Raw genomic sequence first — 20,828 nt, 5'->3', positions numbered from 1 at the left:
GGAAAGGCGTTTTTAGTAACGGATTTAAATTCAGGAAAATACCTCGGCTCATTCTTTACCCCGACTCGACATCTATCCCTACTTACCCCTATTGTTACCATTGGGTACTCTAGGAGCAGGGTTAATTCCTCCGGACCCAGGAATACAATCTTGATTCGCAGTCACTCGTTTTAAATCATCATCTGAGAGTCTGTCACGGAGCTGATCTCGGAGATATTCACATCACTAATCATGATATTTATTGTGATGATCCACTTCGTCGCAGTGCCCCACTTTAACAGATCCCATAAGATCACATAAACATAATTCATTGCAAAGAAAGAAGGTTTAGATCATAGTAGATCCACTCTTGAAACGATGGCCGTTGTGCAAATGATGGGTGCTTTCCCATGGAGCCCGCGGAGACGGATCCTACTACTTAATGCAGCTCAACCCCTCGCGGGCCATTGTTGATTATTACACGATATACTTCATCCTGTGTGTTATTCCTCGATCGCAGCAACATGTCTTCCTCTACTACACTTGACAAAATCAACGTTGTCAACGACCCTCGGATCCGTCGCTGCTCTGCCGCCATCAATGGCAAGACATATGGTGTGACCTTTTGCTTCCCCCGACGTCTGGAGAAGGTCTCACTAACTTGATTTGGATAGGATATCTCCTCGCCGAGCCTGAGGGCGGCTTTACTCGCACGGTCTTCTTGGTATGCCATTGAATTCAACCAATGGGACCACTGGTAGCTGACTCGTGCAAAACAGATTCACGGTTTCCCAGACTTGTCCATGGGATGGAGATACCAGATTCCTGTCTTTCTCAAACTTGGCTTCCGCGTCGTTGCTGTTGACTGTATTGGATATGGGCGATCAGTAAGCCTAGGATAACTAGCTGTGCTGTATGATTGGTTCTGAGCTCGTGCTGATCTTGTTCGTCTAGGATGCACCAACTGGGTCTCTCGATGCCTATTCCTACAAGTCGCATGCCGACGACTTGGCCGAACTTGGAAAGCAACTCGGCTGCGAGAATATCGTTCTCGCCGGTCATGACTGGTATGTTCCCATTCCCTCCGGGATTAATGCTTGATGAGAACACATCTAATCCTCCGAGTAAGGGGCTCGGTGATTGCCTCCCGTTTTGCTCTCTACCACCCTTCTTTCATTACCCATCTCATTCTCTTCGTTGTCCCATATCTCCCTCCCTCGCCGAAATACATTGATACGGCAGATCTCGCCAAGATCGTCCCCACAGTTGGGTACCAACTGCAATTCGGCAGCGCAGAAGGTGTGGTTGAGTCCCATACTCAAGAGAAGGAAGGTATCCGTGCTTTCCTCAATGGCCTGTACGGTGGGGCCACTCCTGAAGGCAAATTTGCCATGGACTCAACCCGCGGTTTTGACTTCGAGGTGGCCACCAAGCTGGGTCATACAAGATTGCTCAGTGAGGAAGAACTGAAGTATTACGTAGAGGAGTACTCGAGAAATGGACTCCAAGGACCTTGTATGAGCATTCCCTCTCATCCTATAAAAAACAGAAAAACTAATGAGCTTGTAGGCAACTACTACCGTATTCGCCAACAAAGCTGGACGAATGAGCAGTCCCTCCTGGCCCAGGGCAAAGAGGCGATCTCAATCAAGTGCCCCGTGCTTTACGTTCATGCGCTTGCTGACCTTGTGGTCAACTCGGAGATGCCCAAAGCCATGGTACCATTCGTGCCAAATCTCACTGTGAAAGAAGTCGAGGCAGGGCATTGGGCTCTGTGGCAGAAACCAGCGGAGGTTAATGCCTTTGTGACGGAGTGGCTGCAGCAGCAGGGACTTGTTGACTCATCTAAGCTGTAAGGCGGTTGATACTTTTATTTTTTTTATTTGTTTATCTATTCATTACTTTTTTTTCAAGTTCTATGTTGCCTTTCTTTTACGGACTATAATACATTCGCTAGTAATTTTTGTTAGAAGCAGATGGCCAATGCATTAGCAATATAGGTATATGAATCATGAATTCTGATTTTTTTTCTTGGCATGAAATCGATTTTAGTCGACAAGAAATCACCCCTCATTGGCTTACGTATCGATTTATACAGCTACTATAAATCTTAAGTCAAACGTCACTGCCCCCCCCAACTGACTCTCTATCAAGTCTCAATATTTACAACAGAAGCAAGTCTCTCAATAATATACTTGATGAATCTTACTGGGAATGCGATAACCCAATCTTGTATTCAGCGTCGAATCAATAAATGTCCCTAATCTCAGCCTTTCGACCCCGCTCTATTCGAACCTCTTCCCTTCGCCACAGGCCCCCAAGAAGGCGGGATGAGCGAGAACAAAGCGACATTCATGACGCCGTGGTTGAGGAAAGTGACGATGCACATTCCATTATAACCCCTTCAAAGCATACCCCAAAGGCGTTTCGAGTCTTACGCGGCTCTGTATCGGCTGGTGGGCCTCTGCGTCCTTTTCGATTGGTGAAGCAGGATATCATCAACCTGCGCCGGCGATATGTTTCGGATTGGACTATATTCAACCAATTGATCTTCGCTAGCGCGGTATATGTATTCTTTACCAATCTCCTCCCGGGGATCACTTTTGCCAGTGACTTGTATGTCTTGACTGGCAAGACATGGGGAACGATTGAGGTTGTGCTTAGTACGGGACTCTGTGGAATTGTCTTCTCTTTGTATGCTGTCCGGAAGAATCACGAAGATTGTTCAGGCTAATCAATTCCAGATTCTCTATTCAACCTCTAACAATCCTTGGCGTTACCGGCCCTTTCTCTGTATTAGCGGAGAATATCTATGCATTGTGTGATGAAGTTTTCAAGGTATTTCCTTGCAGAAGCAAATCCGCCACTTGTATATCAATCACCTCAGCAGTATTTGATAACAATAACAGGTGCCCTTCCTCCCTTTCATGGCATGGTCTTTGATTCATGCAGCCTGGTTGCATTATATATTAGCCATAATCAATGCCCACGACTGGACTATGCGCTATGTGACAACATTCGCCACAGAAATCTTCTCTCTCTTGAACAGCATTATATATTTCCACAAGGCCATCCAGGAGCTTGAAAGAGCACACGACACTCTCTCATTCGCTGCTTTCCTATACGCGGTAATCGGCGCCGTCGGAACCATGCTCTTCGCCATCTTTCTCTCCACAGCCGAGAGTTGGAAACCTTTATTCCATCGCTACATCCGAATGGGGCTCACGGAGTACGCCGCTGCCATATCTATCATCGTCTTCATCGCCATGCCCCATATCGGCGAATTGGCACACCTTGATAAGATGACTCTTCCCGTCAGTAGCTCCTTCAAACCTACATCACCAGACCGTGACAAGTTTTTCGTCGAGTTCTGGACCTTACCCGTCGGATGGGTCTTCGCCGCCATAGTTCCAGGAGTCATAATCACCATCCTCTTCTTTTTCGATCACGAAGTAAGCTCCATCATATGCACAATCGACAGATACGGCACCCGCAAACCCGGCGGCTTCGCATGGGACATCATCCTGCTGGGCACAACAACTGCTCTCTGCGGAATCCTGGGCATCCCACCCGCCAACGGCCTCTTGCCCCAGGCTCCCCTGCATTCCGAATCACTCATGCATTCGGAGCGAGAACAGCGCACCGTCGTGACAGATGGCGAAGAGAAAGTTGAGACGCACGAAGTTAAGCGCGTTTACGAACAGCGCTGGTCCTCTTTCTTGCACGCAGGGGCTATCCTTCTTTTCGTCAGTCCGCCGTTCATGAAAGTCCTCGGCTTAACGCCGACGAGTGTTCTCGCCGGTTTATTCATGTTCATGGGTGAGCAGAGCTTATCGGTCAAGTAAGTACAGACTGTCAACTCGTTGTTATGGGGGAGAATATAGCTCACCCAAGCATAGCCCTATATTATACCGAACCTTTTATCTTCTTACCCCTCCATCTGAACTCCCGTCTTTACCATCTTCTCTTGCGAAGAAACCAGGGGATCCGGATCTTAATGACAGTAGCACTCCACCACGTCCCTCTTACATCCCCATCCACCTATATACTATCCTACAGATCGTCATCACGGTGGCTATCTTCATCGTCACCCTGACGCGAGGTGCTCCCGCCTTCCCCGTTTTAATCGTGGCTCTTGTTCCCTTCCGCCTACTAGTAATGAAACGCTGGTGGCCGCGCGAGGTCCTCCGCTTTGTCGATGCCTGGGCTTGTAGAGAAGGTACTCCTGAGGACGATGAAGATGCAGAGGCAAAGAAGGATGAGCTTAGCGGCGACGATATCACCGGTCGTGCCGGTCTGGGTACCGAGGCAGTTGGGACCTTTTCCTCGCAGTTAGATGAATCCAGGCGTAAGCCATCTGGGACGCATCCTGGAGCGCCAGCTGTGATATCTAGATCTACGTCTCATCCGGGTGAGGTTGATATTGCGGATAGGAGTGACTCTGGACAGGAGTGGGTGGAACTTGAGTATCGGACGCGACAAGACGAGGAATTGGGTCGGTCGATCAAGGGGTGTTGATATTGTCGTCTCGCTGGTTCGTTAAATGATTAATGATGGGGACGGACAGAGTTCAGTCATTTGGATTTTCTATCATAAATCTATATATAGTTATTTTGACAAAACATTATTATCCCAAGTCGACTAGGGTATCTCCTGTAGACAAGACCTGCGCCAATCCCATTCCTTGACTCCTAATCATAACCAATACACAAAGAATAGCGCCCATGCCTGTATCAGTAGCCCAAAGTCGAACAAAGCGGCAAAAAGGAATATCTTGCGATTCCTTCCCAATTATCGATAATACATCATGCTCTCCAACCCTGAACAAATTCGTGAAGACGATCGATAACCACACCGAATATAGCATTTACGCTGTCACCGATGAGTTGCTCGAAATGACGAATAGCCTCCTCTTCTGTCATCTCTAGATGAAACCTCTCTTTGACCTTGAGTACCGCCTTATCCGGCTCAACGCGGATATCAGGGATATTGGCGTCGACCATCAAACTGAACAAGTTGAGGATAAGGTTTGCCGACTTGCGCAGCGTGGTGTACGCGGTGAAGCAGTATTGCTTGAATTGAAGGTAATGGGGAGATGTGGTGCCGCCCATTCCTTCAACCATTTCTTTGCAGAGCTTCATCATTGGAGCGAATGGTTTGGGGTCTCGACCGAGGATAAAACCGAAGTCGGCGTGGAAGAAATGGCCATCTGGGGCGAGGAGAAGGTTCTCAAGGTGCCTGTCGCCGACACCGAGGAGGTATGTAATCACGCAGTATCCGGCACAGGATTTGATGTAGGTATCCATAGTCTCCTTTCGGACACCGAGTGGTTCGCTCTCATCAGGGTTGTTTGCTTGGAGATATGCAAGGACTGACCTGTGCTTGGCTGAGATCGCAGATAGGGAAGCCGATGGAATGAACTGAACGGCGCCTGCCGTAGCATTGGTCGCGAGAATTCGATATGGGGTCAGCTTAAGATCCAAATTCTCCTTCTGTAGGAGACGGTCCATCAAAATGATTATTTGTATAACGAGCTGGTCTTGACGGAGATCATCACCGACTTTGAAAAGGATTGGATACTTCTGCCCTTCCGATGTCTTGAAGGTGATGAGTAGAGGAGACAGGGTTGATTTGAAGACGTTGGAATCGTCCGGAAAACAGCCCGTGACCGATATCTCTGGATCGATGGGCAGCGGCAATGGAGGCTCGATGTGCACAAGCTCGTTTTTAGGATCTTTCAGATACTTTTTGAGCTTCTCAATCTTCAGTGGCCGGTTATCTCGTGAAAATCTGAGGTCCTTGGCGATCTTTGAGAGCACGGCAACCAGTTCACCCTGGCGTAACAGCGTTTTCCGATGCTCGGGATGCACTTGTTCCAAATCGGCCATGAAATAGTACTCTACCCGAGCGAAGAGTCTGCGCTGCGCGGACAAGGTCCCAGGGCTAGTATCATCACATTCAACCATAAGATACCAGTGGAAATAACTTCCGAGCTTGAAATTATTTGCAGCGCGAGTGATCAGAAAATTAGCCAGCGACGAATCATGGGCAGCATCTTCAGTGTCATTGCTGGAATTTTCTTCGTATTTTAGCGCCTGTACTAGCTGGAGGAGGTAAAGGAGAAGCTCCTCATCGTCAGCCTTTCGAAGCCTTTCAACTGCATAAGAACGGACTGCCGGGTTATCGAACGTTGGTCCAAGGAGCTCCAAAGCATCATCGACATCAATTTCGGTCCATTTAGGAAGAATTTCCACTGCTTGATGTGATTCACCGGCATCGCGCCAGTTCACCGACTTAACAAATTTAGTCAACGCTCGCTTCTCACGAGTTAGATAGTATCTGAAGCGCCAAACAAGGTCCTTCTCCTCAGCAGTGAGGTCTTGCGTTGGCTCGTACGACAGTATGGCGTTTAGTTCATCCCGGATCTTTGGATTTGGTTTCAGGTCTCTGTCCATGATGCCAGTACGGTGACTACGAATGAGTCTTCTGTGCTTGTCCTCACATGGATTACCTGTCTGCCCAACTTCAGGGTCGTATATTTTGATCACACCCTCTCCATCAGCACCTTCGATTCCGGGACCAAAGCGAACCTCCGGTGCAGGTTTCAGCGCAGAACTAGGATTCACAGGTGCATTCTGGGGGTACGACGAGACCGGGGGCGGAGGATACTCGTGATCAGACCAGACGACGGGGTGGTCAAAGCGTGGAAATTCGACGTAGAGAGTAAAGTTCTCATCATTCAAATTACCTTCATCCGAATCATCTCCATCAGCCCCATATTTCTCCCGGTGTTTCTGCTTCGTCGATTTTAGAAGGATGGCCCGCTTCCTTGCGGATTCTTCGGCATTAAGTTTCAGTTTCTCCAGCTGACGAAAGACCATCTGGTCCATCCAATCGATCCGTGGTATTTCTCCCATTTCATGCTTCTTGATCAGGACCTCTACTCGTTCCAACTCTATCTCCTCGAGAGAAGGGCCTAGCGAATCAGGAGTATTGACCTTCCGTCGCTTCGTTGATGGGACAGAAGGGGTAGTTGTCGAAGAGAATCCATCGGCAGCTTTGTGGCGATATACCTTGCACTTCTGCCTCCCCATCTTCAATTTACCCTCTTCATCAAACAGGGATATTGTTGTTCCTCCGAATGGGACGTAATGGCCCTGCGCACCTTCGCCGCCAAATGGGGACAAGTCCCAAATGGTTATCGCAAGCTGGCATTGGTATGGGGCATCCTTGAGTGACATAGGCATCTGTAGCCATTCATTCCAAGCGCGGACCGATTTGAACGTCCTATATGAGGTTTGCAAAGGCACCCCCAGCGGTTTCGAGTCTGACCATAATTGCACCGACACAAATAGATCGGATGTGGGGTTCTGCACGGAACCGAGGTGTCGCAATTCCGGTCGCTTGAGGAGTACAGAAAAGGGTATCTCTTTTTGCTTCCCTTCCAAGGAGCCACTGCCGAGTAATTAGTTGATTCGGAACCCAACATCTGCCATTACAAAGCAACCCAAGGACTTGTTTGGCGTTTGCGGCGTCGCTTACATTTTGATTTGAATCGGAAAGTCCACCTGGGTGGAGATAGCGAATGTAAAGGCCTCCATTTTGATTCGGAGATTCCGAATCCGCCCTCATTGACTCTTGGAGTCCTTCATGACATGTATCTCTGTGAGAGGAAGACAAAAGAGCTTCGTCCGGAGAGATGGCAACGCGGCCTGTTGATTGGCCAAGATTCATGAGCAACTTATCGGATGACGCGGGGTCAGCTGATTTCACGTGATATCTTTCGCAACGCGTTTGGCGCGCGGGCAGTGTTGAAAAAGTAATAATGATGGACAGATGAGAGAGATTGTTGGTGAGGCCACTACTACGGAGTACTATTAGTGGTCTAATTGCCTCATGCCTTTCTTACCTAAGTGACTTCGGTGCTCTGATTAGTTATTCCTAGTGTATTATATCTTTGTCTCACTGGCCTGTCATTGTTTCGGCCCAACCCCTGTCGCGTCTTGTGTTTAACGTACTTTCGTCGAAGTCCCGCCACTAAGCATGGCACGCATTACACACAGCCGTAGGCCTCCAAGTCAATCTTCATCGCCAGGGCCTTCATCCGATAAAGAAAACCGCCAAATTTCTGCTCGTGTTGAAAAAAGAAGCCAGGCTCAGACCATGGCCTCCGGCGCCAATGCCAAGCGCCAGCGATTGTCAAATAGAGCGTCCAATATTCAAAGCGGCAGTCAGTCGCAAGTACCAGGATCGCAACAGGATCGCGATAAACAATTTTACGACCCAGATCAGGATGAAAAAGACCGAAGACGGGTTAGGAAGGGACTCAGGGACTTGACGAGGGAGCTACATGGTACGGTCTCACCGCACAGTACTTTATTTTCAATGTATTAACAATGGTGTAGATTCTAGGAGCGAGTATATGCAACCTGGCAATCATGGCATTCGGGACACCATCCAAAAGGCCAACGAATACTTCCAAGAAGTTAAGCAGACTTCAGACGCTACGATCGACTCACGTCTCTTGGTCAGCGCCGCCGACCTCTCGTACAAGAAGACCGCACATTTAGTCTTGGGAGATGCATCTGCAGGTATAGATGTGGATGAATTTGTCTCTAAGTGCATATCCTTTATGCGCAGGGCTCCAGAAGATTCGCAAGCTATGCTGTCGAGTACACAGCGTCGTCGTGGTCAAGCCTCAGGCAGGAGCCAAGCGGACCCCAATGATAGCGATGAGGATCAAGGAGATGCGATGAACTGGGACTGGCTTGGACGGTCTGCTTCTTTCCGCCATAATGCACGGCCGTCCATTTCCGGGTTCTTGCTAGGACCGTTGTCGGTACAAAAGCGTACCCGACAAATCACACAGCGAAGGGTTAGAGAGCGTATCGATCCGTCACAAGCAGTGCGACCACAGGAGCTTCGGGAAGAAGACCTTGATCGGCAAGAAACGTCCAACCTTACCACCATGTGTACCAGCATCAACAAACTGCTTGCAAGAACGCAGAATGCTGGCCAGGATATGGTAGAGCGACTTCTGTCGCAACTAGAAGAAACTCCCACAGACGAGATGGTGCAAGAAGTGATGGCTCAACATCATGTTGCGGATGATGGTGGTGTTCCCCTGTTTCACTTCTGCATCAACCCGAGGTCGTTCGGACAAAGCGTGGAAAATCTGTTCTATGTCAGCTTTCTGGTCAGGGATGGCACAGTTGGAATTCAGGTAGACAGTCGGCACTTGCCAACTCTACGTAGGTCTCCCCTGGGCTTCATTCATACTTGTTTACCTAACGTTGGTTATGACAGATGCTGCGAAACCGTATGCCCCAAGCGAAGCCCAAAGGAAAGGGGTTCAGAAACACCAGGCTATATTCAGCCTTGACTTTGAAACCTGGCGGGACCTAATCGAGGTGTACGGTATCGAGGAATCCATCATTCCTCACCGCGAAGAAGAGCAACATGAGAACACTGGGCACGGCTGGTATGGTTAGGGGCTGTCTGGCCGCATTGCTCTGCTGACGACAGTCTCTGGAGCCGGGCATCTGAGTTCTTGTTATTTCCTATCTTTCCCGTTTTGTAATTAATCGTCGATACTTGTGATACCCATCTTGTTCTGCACGTTGCAAATGAAAAACCCATGTTTTCGTAACATTGCTTATTACTCGTAAAAGAGTTCTGCGCACGTGTTTCTAATTGAATTGGAATTACATAATAATTCGTGATTTGAAAAAGTTAACTAGTTCCTCCGTAAGGTAGCTTAGCAAAGCAAAAGAAAATCCAGTCTGTTGGCTTAGAGATGCACCGCGTTCTAGACCGTAGGCCCCGCCAGCATTGCCCGGTCAACATCCAATGTCCATGTGTGGCGTAGGCCGAATCCGTATTGCAGTAGCAGTAGGTACTATGTAACATATCGCTTCAGTCAAGCCTCAAAATAAATTCAAGAATTTTCCAGGTACCAAAATATATGATTGGAGGAAGCGGAAGTCTTTTCTGGTTTGAATGAGCCTTAGGCAGGAGTCCTTTGGGCCCCGCGCTACGTTGACGTCACACTTAGCTGTCATACTGTTTCAGCCACAAGTCCAGATTCCTGTGCTTAATTAATTAAACTGATTACTGAACGAACCTCCCAGAGCATGTGAGACCACGAAAAACTAACTGGCTGTAGCTATAGTCCCAATAAGTACTTCAACCCCCCATCACGACAATCTCCCCCTGATCATAGTCACACGAAAAAGTATACTCTCAGTCATGGCTCCGCAACTATTTCCCACGAACCCATCCGAGGTGATGGTAATCCGCAATGTGACGTCGGACGTGATAACAATGAGCTTGCCATTCGCGAGATATGGACGTTTAAAATTCGGCGGACGAGGAACTCTAGGTACATATCTATAGCCAAAAATCGATTTTCTCAACCGTCAAAGCTTGCGCAAAGAAAGTCTAACACCAACTCATACAGTCAAGTTGGCATCCGGCGCCATCGCAGTGTTTTCCCCCGTCTCCCTCACACCTCAAGTCCGCGAGGCCATCTCAAGTCTAGGCGGCCATCTCAAGTACATCGCAGCGCTGGACCTCGAGCACCATATCAATATCACGTCGTGGAAAGAGGCGTACCCGGACGCCGAGATCATCGCGCCCGAAGGCCTCTACGAGAAGCGGCAATCCAACCCCGAATACAAGGATACTCCGTTCCGACACGTGTTCCGCAAAGAGAACCACGGCCAGCAGAAAATCTCCGAAGAGTTTGACTCAGAGTTTGAGACCGAATACGTGTACGGACACCCGTCACGGGAGCTCGTGTTTCTGCATAAGCGATCGCGCACGCTCATCGAGGCGGATCTCTTATTTAATCTCCCCGCAAGGGAGCAGTATTCGAAGACGGGCGAAAGCGCTACTTCGGGACTGCTTACCAAGATTATCAGCCCGTTGCTGTCAACTAATGCGCCTGCAACATGGCAGAAGAGGTTTGTGTGGTATATACTGTCGAGTGGCGACCGGAAGGCCTTTAATGAATCAGTACGGCGCATTGATAAATGGGATTTTAATCGCTTGATTCCCTGCCATGGGGATGTGGTTGAGAGTGGGGCTAAGGGGGTATTTCGGACGGTGATGGAGTGGCATTTGGAAGGAAGGAAGAATATCTGATTATCTTTCTTTGATGTCTGTCAGTTTTTTCCGGCTACTGTGTTCTATACTCGTTCTGTGTTGATGCGGGCGTCCGACTGTACTACTACTACTACTCTGGGCTATTGATATGGGATAATCAATGTAATTGTATCATACCACATGCATTTCTTCATCGGCAATTCTGGGAAATATAAGTTAAGAGAATTAAAACCTTGGTAATCAATCACTCAGTTAAAGTGGAAACCGGTGGGAGAACAAAAAATGAACTAATTAATACTAGGGTGGATGACAATGTGGCGGTCAGATGATCTTCAGGCTACCATGCTGAACATGACGTCACTTCAGCCACAATCTTCAGGTTTCCTTCAGTTTGCTCGTCACCCGTACGGCGAATGTCGTGTATTTCATTTAAGGAAGAGAAAGAAAAAGAGGGAAGGAAGAAAATGAGGGAAAAAGATCCCGAGAAAACACCCATGTTGGGAAACTTGCGATACTATGTGAAATTCTTTCCATGGTAAAGATATGGAGCTATTGAACCCTTCCAGGCATAGGCCAGATATAGAGTGCGATGGATAGTGGATAAAGTGGATAGCCTGCAGTATGGTTTGCTTGCTGTTTTCTGCTTAGTGATGGACATGGTGGAGTACCTTTTCAGCCTTAGTTTGCAGCTAGTTCTGTTGATTCACTCACAAACTAATTTGTCAACGGTAATGATTTTCGAGGATTTCCGAACTTGTTCCCTTGCTTTTTTTTGTCATATGTACGGAAATCGAAAACTTGAAAAATTGAAGGAATCGAACGGTAATCATTGCTCCAGTAGAGGGGTCTATATTGCGCCACATATGAGGCCTGTAAACCGTACGGTCAGAGTATACTGTGCAACCCCCAGGTATACTCAAACTGTATCGTTGTCCACCGCTCAACAAAACTACCTGAAAGATAATCTGGAGCCTAGACGAGACGTCCACGTTGGGCAGAACACGAGCCCTTCTCATGAGCCAATCATCGAGGAGAAACTATGTCATGTCGCCAAAGTGACGATCAAAACCAATTAACTTCATTAACTCGTTCGAGAAAAAAAAAAAAAAAAAAAAGTTGCTGCAGATCTTCCTGGTCTGGTTGGAAGCTTGTATTTAAACCGGTTACTTCCTCCACCCTGCTCGCTTCTTGCAGCCGATCTCTCATATTTTATACCGTCCTCCTAGCAGACTACTGAGTGCAGTGTGATATCGAACCTACCTATACTCCGCATACTCCCTTATCAGGTACCATTATTTCGTGCCTGCATCTCTGACCTCACCATCTACACCGCTACTCCAGACTCACACAACACATTACGCTGTCATCATGCCCGTCATCTCACGTCTTGTGTCGATTGTTCTCCGCGTGGTGGAAATCATCTGCGGTGCGGTACGTTCTCCATGCATCTTCACAGGAGGGGCGATTATCTGTGGGAAAAGACAAAAGAAAGCTAACATAATCCGATCCAGATCGTCGCTGGTATCATCGGTTACTACCTTGGTTCGTTGAATGACCTTGAGGCTTGGCCTCAAGCACGCTGGATCTATACAGAAGTGGTCGCCGGTTTATCCATTCTACTGGGCCTGATATGGCTGATACCTTTCTCGTCCGGCTTCTTTTCATGGCCCTGTATGTCTTCGCCGTGCTGTGCTGTAGCGAAATCGAGATCAATAGCTGACATATTCTGACAGTTGATGTCATTATCTCTCTCGCTTGGTTTGCTGCCTTCGGTATCCTCGTTGATGCTATCCACAAATTCAGCTGCGGAAGTATCTGGGCATGGGGTGGTATCGTTCATAACGACGTCTGTGGTCGGTGGAAAGCGGCAGAGGCATTCAGCTTCATCTCTGCCTGCGTCTGGCTTGTGTCGGCGATTGTGGTTCGTACTCACCTTTACGCCTATGGTGGCAATGTCGTATACTAACTGGGTCTGTGCTTAGGGTATCTGGTTCACCTTCCGCGTCCGTGGCACTGCCAGTGACGGAGTGTAAGTTTTCCATCATGGTTCCTGGCCACCTACGTGATGCTTATCTCTATATAGTAGCAACCGCCGTGGCTTCTTTAGACGTTCCGCTGTTTAAAAATAGAAAGCTATGCTCGACGATCTTGTTTGATTTTCTCAGCTGCCCGACCAGCCCTGGGTATGGCCGACTATCAGCGAAAATCAGGCCGGTGATTCAAAGAAGAGACATCTATCAACCACCACGACACTCTTTATACCCCGATCCTGACACGATACTCCGCGTCGTGATTCAGCATTGGCACAATACAGCGCCGCCCTTGTTAAAGTCGCGTTAAGTTCCGCTTGAGGTTCACGGCTCGTCATCAGCGAGATACATGACCATTAACACGGGAAACGACCTAATGATTCTCTTTAATTACAATTAATACTAATACAGATACCCCGTTGGCGTGTTGATGAGCTCATGTGGCATGTTGGTGGCAAATATTATCACTCGTTATGTTTAGACCATGATCTTTAGTCTTTAGTTGACAATTCAAGTCTACGTTGGCTTTTTATCAAATGTGTGTTGTTGTATGAATGCCTCGCTTTTCAGGTGTCTTAAGATGCTTTGGTCCGTAGTTGCAGTCAGGAAAGCGAGTGACTCCGGCTGGTCGGGCTAAATTTAATCCTTAAAAACCAATAAGCTGCCGCCTTCCCCTTGACGATTGAGACATTCATTAAAAAAAAATATTATACTAAAGTCCAAGTCGTGGAGGAGTTGAAGCCACGTTGAGTGATTCGATGACTAAGTTCATTTAAAAGGGGCCGAATTGATATTCCTTTCCCGCGGTTCACTTTCCACTCATCCATGGCTTATGTTGCCAAAAATGCATTCGGACCAGACACCCAGAGGGGGATCCAGGTCCAGGTCCTCTTCCCCTGAAAAGAAATCCCCGGACTCGGAGGAGTATCCGATGCATATTCTGGCCCATGAGGACCCGTCAGGAAACAACCCATTTGTGATCGTCACCAGGCCAAGTACTGACTCTGTACACGCCGACGACCATTTCCAAGGCACCGATGATTTTCATGGCACCGATGAGCCGCTCCTGCCAACCTCAAGCCCACGATTGCGCCCTGATCAAGAATCGGGTCGATTCTCGTGCTCTCTCTCTAAGATCTATGCATGGATTAAAGGGCCATCGCCGCCGCGCAAGTATTTAATCAACCCGTGGCTGCGCCAATGGCAAACCGCTCCTGGTCGGCTCGTGCAGCGCTACTTTCCTAGCAAGAGCGCTAAGGTCTGGCTCCTTCTGCTTTGCCTAGGTGTCTGGGGCGCTGTGTTTATAGAGACCTTGCATTATTCCATCTCGGCCCAGGACATTCCGGGCTATGGAAAACCTGTAAAACTACCATGTTATGGCGGACTGTGGTATGGTAACGTCGAATGATTTCTTCCTGGTCTGGGCCTTATCCTGTGTACTCATCTACTTATCATGGCAGGTCGAACGCTACTAATTGTGGGATCAATGGCGATGATTGTCGTCCCTTTGATAAAGGAGGGTTTGCATTCCACTGCCCTGCAGGCTGTGCCTCCACGATCGTGCTTGAACCATATTATGTAGGCGCGGAGGAAATCAATTACAAGAATCTCGTTATCGGAGGGGGCATGGAGAGCTCTGAAAGTAACAACTTCGGTGTATATCGTGGGGACTCTGCAATCTGCCCTGCAGCCCTACACGCTGGACTCATCAGCGACCAGAAGGGCGGTTGCGGCATTCTCCGTCGGACAGGCGAGTACTCCGGCTTTGTATCCATCGAGAAGAACGGAATCTCAAGCATAGGCTTCCCATCTAACTTTCCACTCTCTTTCACCTTTGGTAGCGGGGAGTCTTCCGACGAGGGCAGCGTAAGCTGTCAGGACCTCCGATGGCCGTTGTTCACCTTCTCTCTGATAGTAACTGCTATATTATCACTATTCACCACGTCGCCTGCAGCGTTCTACGCTTCTATATACCTCATCGTCTACTTCCAAGTAGCTCTTTCGTCTGATCCACCTTACTCCCCAGATTTCTACGAGGTGGTATCCACCGCACTGGGCCGGTTTCTCCCTTGTGCCTTTGTTGGATTTGCAGTATACTATTTCTGCGTCCGGCACACGCTAAAAGACCTGGACGCCCACTGGGACAAGACCGTCCTCTGGCTGGGTCCCTGTTGGGTGGGAGCCCTCAATACCGACACTTTCGACAAGATCCCCATCTCCCGTTTGACGCCCCACGACATCCAACAGCAACCAGGCGCCATCCCCGCCTTGATCATCATTGTCACTCTTCTGATCGCCATCGTGTTAACCCAGGCCCTCGCTTTCCGCAACGAGGGCAGACTCCCCAAAATGCTGTCTATATACGGCATCATGGTCTGCGGCATCGTTGCCCTTCTCGTCGTACCAAACATGAACCTACGAATCCACCATTACATCCTCAGTCTCCTCTTCCTCCCCGGGACTACCATCCAAACCAGACCGAGTCTCCTGTATCAAGGTCTCCTGGTCGGCCTATTCATCAACGGCATCGCAAGATGGGGCTTCGACAGCATCCTCCAGACCGCAGCTGCTCTACTCAACGGCGCGGAGTTGGGGAGTATCCTCCCCGTAATCGGGGCTCCGTTCATCCCTTCAGCCGAAAACATTGTCTTCAAGTTTCCGGATGTCGCCGAGGATGCTGATGGGATCAGCGTGTTGGTGAATGATGTAGAGCGGTTTCAGGCTTTTAAGTCGGATAATGGCTCTGTGGAATCCTTCAATTGGACGCGGCTTAAAGCCGATGAGCCAGAGTATTTCCGGTTCGGGTACGTCAAGATGAATGCGCTTGGTGGGCTCTGGTATGAGGATTTTACGAAGCCTGTTGTTTGGGAGGCGGATGGGGTGTGGAATAATTCTGGACATACCTGAGAAGTCTTGGGTTGTCTTCTTCAGAACTCTTTCATATTATTTCGTATATATAGAATGTATATATTACTGTCATGGCCCGCATAGGCGATGTTCACTGAGGTGAGCTAGCTATAGCAGACTGGTATATACTTAGTGTATAGCTTGTACAAGGATTCTAAAGTCCATCAAAACATGACAATGCCCTTAAAATGACCCGATTTCATCACGAAGCGCCGTAACACCAAGCATGCTTTATATTCAAAGTCACACGCTTTCCCCATGCCAGCGAAGAAACGAAAACGCAAATACAGAAGTCATACCCAAGAGGAGGTTCACGCTAACCTCTTACTTTTTAGAATAGTTGTTACATCTCACCTGCACGGTCTTCTGCTCTCCACCATCCCCAATGACTAGTGCCGTCAGTTTTCCACCCTTGAAGCAGCCGGTGTCGATGCCCTTGGTGTAAGCCTTAAGAGAAAGTGACGACTTGGAATCATGACCATAGATGACGGTCGTGAGCATCGACTCGGGATTTTCGAAGGTCTCATGGAGACTATCAGAGAGAAGTGACTGGTGCTTGTTGAACAGCTGATATATTCATTAGCCCTGAACAGTAACGACGATTGCATATATGCAAGAGACCGAGGCGGGGAAAAGGGACTCACCTTCGTCCACTTCGTGCCTTTGAACGAAGAACTCGGCACATGCGTATCCAAATCAACAGTCAACATATTCATAACACTATACGGATCTTGCTTATCGAGATCCACCCCCGGAACCAGCCCTGCATGGACCACAACAACCTGTCCCATATCCTGGATCTGGCCTACGTTAAGAACAACCGGACAAGTATCGAGCCAATCGGCCTGCTCATCGCTCAGCTGTCGCGCCAATTTGCGCTCCCTTGTGTACTGTCCCCTGTGCATGTTTGCGTCGTCTAGGAATTCGTCGTTTATGGTGTTGGCGGCGATCATGTTGTGGCGGAGACTGAGGACTCGGTCCTCATGGTTGCCGCGGACACAAGACGCTGAGTATTTGCGAGCTAGGTCGACGACACCTACGCTATTAGGGCCCTTGTTGATCATGTCGCCGGTGAAGATGAGATGGTCGGTGTCTGGGTTGAAGGATGTCTCTTCTAGGAGTCTTTCCACTGTAGAGTCCCCGAGACAAAACAATGTTAGTACTCAGTAAGCGGGATATATAGTGTAGGGATATTATAGGCAATATACGCACACTCATCCTTGCAGCCATGCACATCACCAATAAAAATCAACCGCCTCCCGCCATGCTGATCGGATTCCGATGCCACCTCGCCAGGCAACAGCGACGGCTCCAACGTCCTCAACTGAACCATATTATCGAATCTGGGTAACGCATTCGCCCCAAACCACCCGCCCACTTCCTCCTTCACCTGCGGATCCAGCGCGCGCAAAATCGCTGCATGTTCCTCTAGCCGCGGCAACACGATGAACTTCCAACCAAGCCAGCACGAGAGCAGAACCGTCGTATAAACAACGACATAGCGACGGAAACGGGGTGCCGTTATGATCGAGCCGAGTATCTGGACCCAGCGCGGGTAGTCGGAGGAGGTATCGGTGTTTGTTGTGGGAAGGGAGGCATATTTGGGGTTGATCTTCCACTCGTTTCGGACGTAGTCGATTAACGGGCGGGTATATCTGGTCAGACGGTAGGATGGGACATTGTTGTTGTCGTCGTTGAAAGAGTGTAGACCGTCGTCTGAGGAGTCGTCGGTGTAATCGAGGTTGTTGATGTTGGAATATCTTGCCATGGTACAGGTTTAGATTCCCGAGGTAGCGGGTTCTAGGGGACACGGTCGGATTTCCGGGACGGATGGACTTCTTTTCTTTGAGGATGTGGATCGCCCTTGGTCGGGATGGAGTTCACTATACAGTGACAGTGACAGTGACCATGTCTTGTATATCAGGGGATTGAGGTCGTGTGCCTTCTGGAGCGGCTTAGATATGATAAGGCGGCAATGTTCGTATCCGCGGAGGCTTTTATGACTTAAACCAGTTAGCATGATCATTGATGGATAAGAACCTTGAACTCGAGGCCAGCGAAACGATCGCCAATAAAGTTTGCATTATTCCCAGTTGGGTTAGGGCCCTCTAAATATAGATTATATAATACTCCCATTATCGGTTGGTTATAAAATTATGCCAGTATAAAATTGGAGAATGTTGTTCAATTCCTTTTAATTTTTATTCCTAAAAAAAAAATTAGTAAATAAATCAATAAAAATAAATATATAGAAAGAAAGAAAGAAAGAAAGAAAACACTGACTTATGAATAAAAAATACTCAATATGAGAATATTGTAGCACCATGCGATAATCATCATCGCCTGTCTATATAAGGCACTCATCCCCTCAAAAGTTGCTAACTCGCTATGAAGCACACTCGGATCTCTACTGCTATCCGCAAGGTATACTCCACAGTCTTCCAAGTAATGCAGACTGCTCTAGCGGAGTCTCTGCTACCACGGGTAAGTCTTTACCAGTTCCGGGTATATAAGTCTTGCTTTTATTAAGACAGCGATCATCGACATCTCCCTTCTTAGAGTCAATACCAAGTCCCAGACTCTAAAAGCATAACGCCCAGAAACATAGCAGGACTTACCTTGTTACAATGGAACTAGCCTCAGACAACCCCACTTCGACACTCGTGTCCACAACCGAGCATCCGGTCTTGGATGACGACTTTCCCACCATCTATGACGCATGGCGGCCCTATCTATCTCCCTGCAAGGAGACAGATGAGGTATAGGACAAACACAAGGCTGTGATAAAAGCAATTACGGACCGCGTGGATACAGCGGGATTTTATGCATAGGCAGCTATCGAGTCAACGATAACGAATCACATCACAATAGCCGGCCTACATTGCTGATATCGGCGGAGAGAGAACATTGACGAGACTGGCGTCCGGTAGTCGACGAGGTTAAGAGTATATTGGAGGAGTTCGGGATCTGCACGGTTCATGTCATGATTTACAGGGAGCCGAAAGAGGAGAGGTGGTGAAGCTGTTCGAGGTGATTTGTGTTGTTTGGGTTGTTGATGGCCATAGAAGAGTTGCGGTATTTGGTGGCTGGATTGTTGAATGAAGGGATTTGTGGTCACTACTAGCCCTGCTTTTTCTGGGGTTTTTCTGTTGTTAGTATACCGAAGTACATTCTCCGTGTTGTAGCGTACTACTAGTATTAGTACACCTCTGAAATCTATGATGGTCCTAGACTGTAGTCGTGCATGTACACTCTTCATATCCCTATCAGACGAGAAGACGAAGCCATCCGTACATCCGTACAACAGCATTCTAGATCTACAAGGCTTTCAGTGGGATTCGAAGCTATTTGTTCGATCTACTCTTTGGCTTATGTGCTTCATTCTCAGAAGACGGGAAGCTAGGCAGTGATCTGAAAGATGTATAAATTGCTGGTGCCACGGATTTGGCCCAATTGCTAAGTCATTGAATGGATGATGATGATGATGATGATGATGATAAGTGACGCCCTTGTTTCGCCCTGCGTATGCTTGCCCATGAACGCCTTGCTAATCCGGAAAGTGAAAGAGAAAAAGAAGGAAAGAAAAGAAAATTATTACATATCAATCGAGGAGAATGATGAGTGTGAATGCAGAAGGGAAAAAAAAGTAAAGAGAGAGAGTGTGTGTGAGGGGGGGTACAGGAGGCGGGGGAGAGAGAGAGAGTCGGTGAGTTAGAGTTCAAGATCTTCGACAATCTTTAGCATGCTTTCAAAATCACAAATGAGACATTACATTAGACAGGAGGGTATTCGCTTGCTGCGGTTCAAATTAAAAAGAAAAGAAAAGAAAAGATAAATGCAAGTAAAGTAAGGGAATCGAATCGATCGCCGATGCAGTGAAGAAAAGTGACAAATGAGAGGCAAGAGATCTTTCGGTGAAGCCAAGTTTAAGCACTCGAGCGTCGACGCAACTCATCTCGGTTGAGAAGTCGCCGGATGCGGGTGACAAATCTGGAGGTTGTGGAGTCTGTAGTTCATCAGGATTAGCAAAATGTGACAGGTAACATTTGGAGGACGAGAGGGGACTCACCGCTGCGGTACCTGCATGTTGTATGCTTCGAAGAAGTCTCCGAAGGCGGCCGTGATGAAGAAACTTCGGCCCAATAATTGACATCTGGATAGCCAGGGAAGTTCTTGGACCATGGGTTGTCCTCGGATTGTAGTTGAAGGGCCACGACGTGTGGATAGAGATCTCCCAATGGATAGAGAAGTTCCTCTGAGGAGAGGTCTTGCCTCATATCCAGGCTTTGACTCCTCTGTGGTGAAACTCATTAGATATTGTTTCTATGAATCATAGTCATAAGAGAGAGGTTGCACTCACGTAAGGCTCATAGTTGGTTTTGTAGCCCATCTTGATAAAAGGTTGAGGAAGGAAGAGGGATCGTAAGTTTGTGCAGAACGATCAATGGTCTGCTGAGGGGACGGGTGCGGTGATCTTTTTATCTTTGATATCGATCTTGATCTTGGATCTTCAGAGTGGTTTTAGCTTTTGAGATGAGTGTGATGGGTAACAAAGCGAGAAGCCTTCAAGTCTTTATAACGAGCGATGCAATCGTGGAGGCAGTCAGCCACACACACACACACTGACAAGGTGGGGATTTTAGAGTGCATGGCATCGAATCCACCGATTGATTGACATGGGCTCGACTCCTGATTTCGATTGGCAATTTTTCTTTCTTTTTTCTTTTTTCCCTGATTAACGCCATCTCCGATCCTGAATTAGCGTGTTGAATGATGGGTCAAATCAACTAAAATGATTTGAAATTT

At 48.1% G+C, this 20,828-nt stretch overlaps 7 protein-coding genes across 7 annotated transcripts; 4 read left to right on the top strand and 3 right to left on the bottom strand.

Moving 5' to 3' along the window:
* Nucleotides 1-359: 359 nt before the first annotated feature.
* BDV38DRAFT_293580 (Alpha/Beta hydrolase protein) lies at nucleotides 360-4,497 on the top strand (the record flags this gene model as incomplete). The annotated part of the gene is made up of 10 exons (XM_032062291.1): nucleotides 360-594; nucleotides 654-703; nucleotides 759-866; nucleotides 934-1,046; nucleotides 1,109-1,494; nucleotides 1,549-1,831; nucleotides 2,032-2,061; nucleotides 2,293-2,680; nucleotides 2,889-3,820; nucleotides 3,879-4,497. The coding sequence occupies exons 1-10, from the start codon at nucleotides 504-506 to the stop codon at nucleotides 4,495-4,497; spliced, it is 3,000 nt and encodes a 999-aa protein (XP_031913105.1). The 5' UTR covers nucleotides 360-503.
* A 59-nt stretch (nucleotides 4,498-4,556) lies between these two features.
* Nucleotides 4,557-7,796, bottom strand: BDV38DRAFT_247969 (phosphatidylinositol 3-kinase VPS34). The gene is made up of 2 exons (XM_032054705.1): nucleotides 7,522-7,796; nucleotides 4,557-7,434 (listed from the first exon to the last, which is right to left on the bottom strand). Exons 1-2 carry the CDS (start codon nucleotides 7,578-7,580, stop codon nucleotides 4,785-4,787), a joined length of 2,709 nt encoding a protein of 902 aa, XP_031913104.1. The 5' UTR covers nucleotides 7,581-7,796; the 3' UTR covers nucleotides 4,557-4,784.
* A 226-nt stretch (nucleotides 7,797-8,022) lies between these two features.
* BDV38DRAFT_271642 (Nse4 C-terminal-domain-containing protein) lies at nucleotides 8,023-11,124 on the top strand (the record flags this gene model as incomplete). The annotated part of the gene is made up of 4 exons (XM_032057353.1): nucleotides 8,023-8,332; nucleotides 8,385-9,230; nucleotides 9,286-9,465; nucleotides 10,439-11,124. The coding sequence occupies 4 exons, from the start codon at nucleotides 8,023-8,025 to the stop codon at nucleotides 11,122-11,124; spliced, it is 2,022 nt and encodes a 673-aa protein (XP_031913103.1).
* A 520-nt stretch (nucleotides 11,125-11,644) lies between these two features.
* On the top strand, nucleotides 11,645-12,494 carry BDV38DRAFT_99555 (uncharacterized protein). Its single transcript, XM_032064245.1, has 2 exons — nucleotides 11,645-12,247; nucleotides 12,315-12,494. The coding sequence occupies exon 1, from the start codon at nucleotides 11,736-11,738 to the stop codon at nucleotides 12,159-12,161; it is 426 nt and encodes a 141-aa protein (XP_031913102.1). The 5' UTR covers nucleotides 11,645-11,735; the 3' UTR covers nucleotides 12,162-12,247; nucleotides 12,315-12,494.
* Nucleotides 12,454-16,022, top strand: BDV38DRAFT_271641 (uncharacterized protein; the record flags this gene model as incomplete). The annotated part of the gene is made up of 3 exons (XM_032057352.1): nucleotides 12,454-12,511; nucleotides 13,895-14,504; nucleotides 14,576-16,022. The coding sequence occupies 3 exons, from the start codon at nucleotides 12,454-12,456 to the stop codon at nucleotides 16,020-16,022; spliced, it is 2,115 nt and encodes a 704-aa protein (XP_031913101.1).
* Nucleotides 16,023-16,184: 162 nt separating this feature from the next.
* On the bottom strand, nucleotides 16,185-18,047 carry BDV38DRAFT_99606 (putative serine/threonine-protein phosphatase). Its single transcript, XM_032064246.1, has 3 exons — nucleotides 17,235-18,047; nucleotides 16,667-17,151; nucleotides 16,185-16,589 (listed from the first exon to the last, which is right to left on the bottom strand). The coding sequence occupies exons 1-3, from the start codon at nucleotides 17,788-17,790 to the stop codon at nucleotides 16,347-16,349; spliced, it is 1,284 nt and encodes a 427-aa protein (XP_031913100.1). The 5' UTR covers nucleotides 17,791-18,047; the 3' UTR covers nucleotides 16,185-16,346.
* Nucleotides 18,048-20,006: 1,959 nt separating this feature from the next.
* Nucleotides 20,007-20,806, bottom strand: BDV38DRAFT_247943 (uncharacterized protein). The gene is made up of 2 exons (XM_032054704.1): nucleotides 20,383-20,806; nucleotides 20,007-20,317 (listed from the first exon to the last, which is right to left on the bottom strand). The coding sequence occupies exons 1-2, from the start codon at nucleotides 20,410-20,412 to the stop codon at nucleotides 20,045-20,047; spliced, it is 303 nt and encodes a 100-aa protein (XP_031913099.1). The 5' UTR covers nucleotides 20,413-20,806; the 3' UTR covers nucleotides 20,007-20,044.
* Between the last annotated feature and the right edge of the window lie 22 nt (nucleotides 20,807-20,828).

Source organism: Aspergillus pseudotamarii (assembly GCF_009193445.1).
Source record: "Aspergillus pseudotamarii strain CBS 117625 unplaced genomic scaffold BDV38scaffold_30, whole genome shotgun sequence".
NCBI classification, from domain to species: domain Eukaryota; kingdom Fungi; phylum Ascomycota; class Eurotiomycetes; order Eurotiales; family Aspergillaceae; genus Aspergillus; species Aspergillus pseudotamarii.
The sequence above is the reverse complement of the archived record's forward strand: the minus strand, read 5'-3'. Positions and strand labels throughout refer to the sequence as shown.